Source organism: Notolepis coatsorum (genome assembly GCF_963971535.1).
Source record: "Notolepis coatsorum genome assembly, chromosome: 15".
In the NCBI taxonomy this organism is placed as follows: domain Eukaryota; kingdom Metazoa; phylum Chordata; class Actinopteri; order Aulopiformes; family Paralepididae; genus Notolepis; species Notolepis coatsorum.
The window spans coordinates 4030029-4039657 of NC_140179.1; the positions used below are offsets into that span (position 1 = coordinate 4030029).

The 9629-nt window shown below is 44.0% G+C and overlaps 1 protein-coding gene across 1 annotated transcript in view; it reads right to left on the reverse strand.

Annotated features, from left to right (window-relative positions):
- LOC311241721 (protein phosphatase 1H-like) overlaps positions 1-9629 on the reverse strand; it is a gene marked incomplete at both ends in the record, with an annotated part of 76725 nt that overhangs the window by 21102 nt on the left and 45994 nt on the right. Inside the window, 3 exon segments of the mRNA XM_084330603.1 lie at positions 1113-1225; positions 3866-3954; positions 3957-4176. Of these exon segments, the coding sequence (XP_084186729.1) occupies positions 1113-1225; positions 3866-3954; positions 3957-4176 (422 nt within the window).

Sequence of the window (9629 nt, forward strand, 5' to 3'; positions counted from 1 at the left end):
TTGTGCTATGTATGACTTACTCCACATTGCAGCCGGCTTGTGGGAGGCAAGAAACAGCGTTTGTGACAGGGGAGGGTTGAATTGGATGATACGAAATTGGAATGGGAGAAAATATAGAAAAATGGGAGAAAAAGTGGATCAAAAAAAAAAAACTCCTTTATTCCGATCTCAGTTAAACTTTTAAATAGTGCCAGATAAATGGCAATTATCGAACAACTGATATTTGGTTGTTATATTATCGATAACCGATATTTGGGGATACTATTCTATATGTGGTGTTGCCAGACATCCTGCTGTGCAGGTACTTTACTGTATCTTTTACATTGTGTATCTCCTCTGTTTGGAGTCAGAGTTGTGTTGTGTCATGTCTGTATGTATGTGTCTGTGGCTGTAGTGTGGGTGTAAGCCCAAGAAAAACGTCCCAGCTGATGGGACAATAAAGTGACTCTTGACTCTTGACTCTTGACTTGACAGCATGGATTGTGCTGAGAAAGGAGTCCAGTGATCAACAACATCATTGTCAAGTAGCAAATAGGGCAATACTGTCCACAGAGGTATCACTATCAGTGATTACTGACACCGGTAAAACACAAATGACTGAAGTATCACTATCAGTGATTACTGACACCGGTAAAATACAAATGATTACAAGTTTCAAGTTTCAAGTTTGTTTAATAGTTGCCACAATAAAACACATGTAGGCCCTACTTTACGGTGAAATGCTTGGTTCTGTATGAGCCCCTGAGAGTGTGCTTCATACAGTACATAAAAAACTAAAGAAAAGTAAGTACAAAAGTAAGTAAAAGAGGAATATATAATATAAAATCTAAAGTACAGCCCAAGTACAATCTAAGTACAGTGAGTAAAAATGAGTAAACAGTGAGGTACAAATGCAGACGGTGAAATACAGAACTTTAAGGTAAGGTGCAAATGCAGTATGAATGTAGTGCCTAAGTGTCTAAAGTGAGTGTTAATACGGTGAGTGTTTGTTTAAAAGTGAGTGTGTGTGCATGTGGATGTGTGTGCAATGAGTGTAGATGATGGGTCATTGAGCAGGTAATTCAATACGTATTATAAAACACACACACACACTCTCATACGCACACACACACCTGCTGTCGCCTGCATTCCCCACGTAGAGTTTTCCAAGCAGGTACATCACTGTCAAAGCAGTACATCCTCCAGAGATGTTATACACCTGCTTATCTTTCTCTATCTGGGCATCCTGAGAGAGAGAGAGAGAGAGAGAGAGAGAGAGAGAGAGAGAGAGAGAGAGAGAGAGAGAGAGAGAGAGAGAGAGAGAGAGAGAGAGAGAGAGAGAGAGAGAGAGGTATTTGCACACACCCCTCCTAGATACAGTACACACACATAGTCCTAGTCTACACATTTACTGGTTCAATGGCTGTAACGCCATGCCAGCTACATATCACAGCTCTATATGTAACGCCATGCTAGCTACATATCACAGCTGTATATGTAACGCCATGCTAGCTACATATCACAGCTGTATATGTAACGCCATGCTAGCTACATATCACAGCTGTATATGTAACGCCATGCTAGCTACACATCACAGCTGTATATGTAACGCCATGCTAGCTACATATCACAGCTCTATATGTAACGCCATGCTAGCTACATATCACAGCTGTATATGTAACGCCATGCTAGCTACATATCACAGCTGTATATGTAACGCCATGCTAGCTACATATCACAGCTGTATATGTAACGCCATGCTAGCTACATATCACAGCTGTATATGTAACGCCATGCTAGCTACATATCACAGCTGTATATGTAACGCCATGCCAGCTACATATCACAGCTGTATATGAAACGCCATGCTAGCTACATATCACAGCTCTATATGTAACGCCATGCTAGCTACATATCACAGCTGTATATGTAACGCCATGCTAGCTACATATCACAGCTGTATATGTAACGCCATGCCAGCTACATATCACAGCTGTATATGTAACGCCATGCTAGCTACATATCACAGCTGTATATGTAACGACATGCTAGCTACATATCACAGCTGTATATGTAACGCCATGCTAGCTACATATCACAGCTGTATATGTAACGCCATGCTAGCTACATATCACAGCCAGCCAAATGAACATAGATAGTGAGTGAGAGGAACTAAAGTTGTTGAAATGGTTCAATTTGTAAAAGAAACCTCAGTTGATGTTTTGACAGGTTGGACCATTTAAAAACTACTTTGGGGTGATTGTTTGACAAATAAGTGGCCTGGATTTCATGTTTTATGTTTTAAATGCTAATATATATAGATTGAGGATACTATAGATGTAATACCAGCCCACAGCTGGTATTTATTACCGCTCTGCCATATCCAACTCTGTCATCTCATTCTCCACGCACAGCTGCCAACAATCCATCAGAACTTGGGAGTCCTTCATTTTTCAAGTTTGAATTTGATGAAATTCACATATTTTTCCAACAGATTTTAAAGATCCCCGCCACTCAAAACGAATTTTCTTTATGGTTAACTCCTCTTGGAGGCATAACTTTGACTATGCGGTTATCTGTGGAGAACTTGACACCAGAGCGCCCCTTTTCACATTATTTCCCTGGATAGAGAGAGAGAGAGAGAGAGAGAGAGAGAGAGAGAGAGAGAGAGAGAGAGCCTCTCTGTACTTCCCTGAAATCTGAGTTGCATGTGTGATGTCACTAATAGGTTGAGCCTATCATGGTCCAATATGTGGTAACTTGACACCTTTAGCTTCAGCATACACACAGGCAGTTGAGTACGTATTGACAATGCCTTATATAAGAATATAAGCCATTTGTAAGCATTTAAAATACATCTGGAGGGGATCTTTAAACACAGAAATCATTCTAACGAAAAAAGAAAAAAACACATCTCCTTATTTTCACAAGTGGGTGCCGGTGGGTGGATACGAGATACAAGTGTACATTGATGTAACAGGACAGAGGAGTGGATCGATGATGGGGAAACCCTACGGCAGGTGTTGTGGTGAGAGATCTCACCTCATGTCAGTAAACAAGTGCTTGTTGGAGATGAATAATGCAGACGGGCTGCTGCCGGAGGGGACGTGATCAGATAACAGTGTGGCAGAGCTGCAGGGACGCAGAGAGACACATGGCCCCTGAAGACACCACGAAGGTGGAATCTTTAACGTTGCCTTGTTTATTATGGCACCTATTTTTCAATCAGTGAATCATATTAGTCTTATTGAATTAAATCAGTTTATCAGTTTACTGAATTAGACTATAGGTTCTTATTGAAATCTATCGGGGGGGCCAAGCAGCACTGAATATAGCACCTCCTTCTCCACGCGGCTACGCTGCCAATAATAGCTGAGACAGAGCAATATTTGGCTGGCTTTTCTCTTAAGACATTGCAGCAATTCTCAGACCGCTCATCATGGTGCATTTATATACATGGCCAAGACTTCCGAATATAAGTACACTATATCTACACCTGTGTATACCCAAGGCCGGCCATCACATAGAGCAGTGGTTGGTATTTGATATACTTGTCCCGGGAAACAAACAAACAAACAAACAAACAAACAAACAAACAAACACACACACACACACACACACACACACACACACACACACACACACACACACACACACACACACACACACACACACACACACACACACACACACACACACACACACACACACACACACACACACACACACACACACACACACACACACACACACACACACACACACACACACACACACACACACAGTATAGACCATATAGGACACTCTCTCTCTCTCTCTCTCTCTCTCTCTCTCTCTCTCTCTCTCTCACCATCTCTCTCTCTCTCACCATCTCTCTCTCTCTCACCATCTCTTTGAAGGCGTTCTCCACGGCCCCCACCACCAGGCTCTCGTGCAGCACCTTCTTCTCCGTGAAGGCGGAGAAGGGCCTGGTGAGGGTGCGCTGGGGCCCCCCGGGGCGTGGCGCGGCTGCTGGTCGGCCTCCTCTTCCAGCACGGTGGGGGCCGGCAACGTGGCGGCGTCACGCAGGACCTCCAGGACGGCCTGGAGCTGGGCCACGATGTGGTGCTGGAGCAGTCGGGACGCCACCACCGCCGCCCCCGAGCCGGCGTGCCCGTCGAACAGCGCCCAGTAGTGGAAGACCAGCCCCTCGCTGTCCTGCTGGAGGAGACACACACTTTATTTATTACCGGATATAAATAATGTCCAGGGATTTGTTTTGGTCACAGTGGTCAACAGCTTACCGAGTTCCACAGGACAACAGACACGCGTGGTACGATGACAACATGACTCACATACAGAACACGGGACAACAGACGCACGCGGTACAATGATGACAACATGACTCACATACAGAACACAGAACAACAGACGCACGCGGTACAATGATGACAACATGACTCACATACAGAACACAGAACAACAGACACACGCGGTACGATGACAACAGGACTCACATACAGAACACGGGACAACAGACACACGTGGTACAATGATGACAACATGACTCACATACAGAACACAGAACAACAGACACTAGGGGTGTAAAGGTACCCGTATCCATACCGAACCGTTTCAGTGTGTACCGTACCGTACCAAACGGCTGTGTAGTGTACCGAACGGTATGTTAACCACTAAAGACCGCCCACCGGGGGCTGTTTTTTTCACAATCTAATATAATATTATTATTATTATTTTATTTTTTACAAGTCGATTATTCATTTCAATATAGAATATTCGTTGACAGCCCTACACAAGTACAATTAGTTACTGCACACTACATCACCCCTGAGTGGAACATGGAAAGCCAAACTTTCCCCCCACTGTAGCGAAAACCCGTACCGAACCGTGACTTCAAAACCGAGGTACGTACCGTGCCGTGGTTATAGATCGTATAGCTTACGCTCTGCTCTTAGTGGAACTATTCCTTTATCCAATCTAATAATGAATAATTTTCTCCACATGCACACACCCATCCGCCTGGCCACAGCCACATCTGCTCCTCTACATAAGCGGGGGCGTGGCCACACCATCAGCTCCTTCCCTATTTTCACCACCGAAAGTGTCTGTAACACACCACTTTAAGTTTAGTGCCAAAATAGTTGTTGGAAAGGAGCTACGTTGACATTGTATTGTTTTTTCTCTCTCGCAAATTTCCGAAAAAACAAAGAGATAATGTCTTCACCGTCGGAGGGTCTAGACGGTTACAACGCTACCCTCCACCAGCGCTTCACTATTGCGGCGTCCTCCGTGCGCCGTGGGACGTCTCTGGTTCCACGGTCGTGGCAGCCGGGTGCGCCTGGGCGGCGCCCGGAGGAGAGTGTGCTTCGCCGAGGGGCCGTTGAGCCCCCATCTCCTGTGAGGTGGGCCCTGGTTCCCCCGCCAGGGGACAGTCGGCCGGCAGGCCGACAGTTCATCTGGTGGCCGAAGATTTGCGTTGCAGACTCTTCGCCTCGGCTCGCTCTCGTCGTAAGCGAGTCCTGGCTCTCAGGTTGTCCTAGGGCTGGGACCTCCTCCGCGCTCCGCTGCTACGGCCTTGCCACGGGGTTGAATTTCTTGACCTTCGACCCTGTGATGTTGGGGGCTGTGACGGAGGTGTTTTGCTTCCCGTCCGTTCCCTGGTGGCATGTGGGATGCGCGCCTGAGTGGTCGCGGGTCCTTCTGAGTGAAGGTAAGTCCCACGGTCTGCTCACCCTGTGCGTTTTGAGGTGCTAAACCCTCTTCGCACAGTCTGATCCGATTCCCTACCGTCCTCCTCTAGGGGGGTCCAGGGGGCTCGGGTCCACCCCGGTTCTGATGGTTGTGGGGGGCCTCAGTGGGTACATCTGTCGAGCTTCCGCTCTGCTCAGCTCCTGTGTTCCACTAAGAGCAGAGCGTAAGCTATACGATCTATAACGTAAGGTTATTCTATAACCCTAGTTATATGAGTATAGCGAGTAGGGATGTCCCGATCGCCTTTTTTTGCTTCCGATCCGATCCCGAGCATGTGATTTTAAATATCTATCGATCCGATCGTTTCCGATCCGATCTTTCACATTAGTAATCAATTTTGACGCATTTTTGTCAGAAACTGGCAGAGCAAGACAAGCCCAGTATAATAGTTGCCTAGTATAATAGTCCGGGGCGCGAGAGCGGAGGCTTTTGTTATTACATTCACCCTGAGAAATGTGATTCTGCTTCATATGAGAAATATTAAAAGTTTCAATATATGTTTGCACATTAGTATACATTCAGTGTTCGACTTACGTAATGGTCCATTCTGGTCTGAAACGGCGACGATAATCCAGTTGAAAAGTTAGTTTGAAAACTTCGCCTCCAGCCTGCTGCTTCATGAGTTTTTCCTCCACGCGGAATCTCCTCCTTGCAAACATTGCAACTGGCTTGACTTTATATTTTAAAATGCTTAGTTCCAAACCTCTGACATTAAGTCTAGCTGCTCAAGTCAGTGGATATTAACCGTGTTTCGGGAGCGACGTGTTGTTGTTGTGATCAATTCAATGTGGTCGCGTGTAGCGTGTAGCGTCTAAATTAAAGGGAATGTTTGTTGCAACGGTGAAAATTAAAGGGGAATGTGTTTGTTGTGGATAATTATTCTGCTCTGTGTGACAATAAATACATTAATGATGATATATTATATGTAATTTAAAACCAAAACTAAGGCCTCCGTATGAGTTTAAGACGTGGACATGGTCATGTTTGTTGAATAAAATTTTTCTTTTTTTGACTGCCGATTTTTATTATTATTTTTTCCCGATCCCCGATACTCTGAAAAGCACGTGATCGACGCCGATTCCGATCACGTGATCGGATCGGGACATCCCTAATAGCGAGCGCTCTGCTCTGACTCACTGAGGACCCCGTGGTTTTCGCCTTCGGTGGTGAAAGACTTGGGAAGGAGCTGTTAGTATGGCCACGACCCCGCTTAGCTTGGGGAGGAGTGGATGTGGCTGTGGCCAGGCGGATGGGTGTGTGCATGTGGAGAAAATTATTCATTATTAGATTGGATAAAGGGATAGTTCCACTAAGAGCAGAGCGCTCGCTATACTCATATAACTAGGGTTATAGAATAACCTTACGTTTTTGTGTACCGTTACACCCCTAACAGACACACATGGTACAATGACAACACAACCTCACATACAGAACACAGTACAATTATATCTGTTCAATTCAATATCAATATATCTGTTCAATTGACTGTATGTCCAAAACAATATCTATATATTTATTTTGTGGTGTACTCACTGTAGTCTATATTCAACAGACCTATACTTTGACTACTTATACGTAGCTTTGTGCAATATGTATATTGTTTACATTCAACAGACCTATATTTTGACTACTTAGATATGTGCAATACGTCTGGCATATATGTGTACAGTTTGACCTTATGCTCATTTCATATTGCAATGAAAAACTCCAATAAACAAAGTTTAAAAGAAAATAAATAAAAATAAAAGAACACAGTACAATAGATGCATGTGGTACAATGACAACATGACCTCACATACAGAACACAGTACAATAGATGCATGTAGTACAATGACAACAGGACCTTAAGTACAGTATACAGCACCCGTACCACAAAGACAGCAGACTATACATATCACTCCCCATACATTTAGTACTATGTATAGTACATCAAACAATAGACAGTAGAGTAGACTATTAGTATTGAATGAATGAATGAATGAATGAAAACTTTATTAACAGATTGCAGAATGGGTACAGTGCAGTACAGCTCAATACATACAATTGTTAAGGGGATGCAGACCAGAGAAAGACTTTCGTCTTGTTTCCACCAGGGTCCCCCATTTCCAATTCATCGTAACATATATGACATACATGACATACAGATAGACAGTACTGCTACATCTATACATTTATGACATACCAGATTTGCAATTACAGTACTGTATTTGTGATACAAAAAGAGTCCAGAAAGAAAAGAGTATATACATTAGGCGTAGAAACTGTACATTGGATTGGGTAGGTGGGGGTGGGACTGTACATTGGAGGTGGTTGGGGGGGGGGGGGGGGGGGGGGGTAGGAGGGGGGGGGGGGGGGTTGGGTAGGAGGGGTGGGTGGGGGACACTGTACAACTGTACAAACAACACTGTACATTGGATTATTGACAAGACCATACTTGGTAATTTACTGTACATTGGCGGGGGTTGTGCTCGGACATTTACAGGGGCCAGTTTCGAGTTGCAGTCTCCCTTAGGTGTTTTTTGAGAGAGTTTTTGAAAGTGGGTAGTGATTCACATTCCTTTACAGCTTTGGGTAGGGCGTTCCACATTGATGTGGCATAATTGCGAAACGTGTTTAGTCCCTTGTTTGAGCCGAATCTGGGTTTAACATGATTTGTGGAGCTCCCTCTGGTGTTGTGATCGTGGTATTCACTGACCTTTGGGAAGTATTTAGTCATGTACATGGGTACCTTGGTCGTGTAGTGTATCTTGTAGACCAGGCCCATTGCAAGTTGCTGTACTCTGTCGTCTACTCTAAGCCATCCTAGGTTGTCAAAGTGGGCAGGGGTGAGGTGGGTTCTAGGAGTAAGGTCAAGCAGTAGTCTGACCAGTTTGTTTTGAGATGTTTGTAATTTTGTTTTTAGCGCCTTTGAGGTGCTTTGGTACCATGAGGTGCAAGCATAGTCGTAGTACCCTTGAATGAGTGCTCCTGCTAGAGTCTTCAGGGTATTCTTGTTTACCAGTGAGGAGATCCGGTACAAGAAACGAGTTCGTTGGTTGACTTTTTTTATTACATTGGATGCCATTTTGTATTACTCTCCATACATTTAGTACTATGTACTTCAAACAACAGACAGTAGACTATATATATATATATCACTTTCCATACATTTAGTACTAATAGTAGCTTAGTTTAATATAGTTTAGTTTAACATAGCTAGTTTAATAACCCATTCATGTTCCCATGCTGCCCTCCCTTATTTGGGCAGGACAATTGTGACACATATGAACGGTCTATTGTCAGTCACAGGTCGCAAAGACTGCTCTTGTAGGTGAGAGACATCATCAGGTGTGCTCTCGTGAATATTGACATCACCGGGCTCAGCCAATCATATTGTCTGCCTGTCACAAGCTACGTCTGATATCTATATTTATTGATTTATCGATTTATCTATTTATAGCTACACACTGAGCTACTCCATATACAACTTGCATGCTTTCTTATGATTTAAAAATAAACAAATAAACAGCTCGAACACATACAGTTTTAGTTTTTGAGTGCAACCGCTCTTCATCAGACCGACACTTGAGTCTGATGAAGAGCAGTTGCGCTCGAAGCGTCACCTTGGTGCAATAAATTGACATTGACATTGGAGCCCTGCATGTGTGCAAGCTGTTTGTTTTGTTTGTGTTATGATTTGCTCAGCGCCTGGCCTCTTTGGTCTGGATGTACCAAAGCTGCTCCATAGACAATGAATTGGGAAATATGTTATAGGTGACACTGAGAGCACCCAGAGGAATGTTCTGAGTTCATAGGTATATTTTCTATTTAAAGGAAAACACCAACATTTTGGGAAATTAGCTTATTTGCTATCTACCCTGGAGTTAGACAAGAAGATACATACCTTTTTCTTCTCTGTG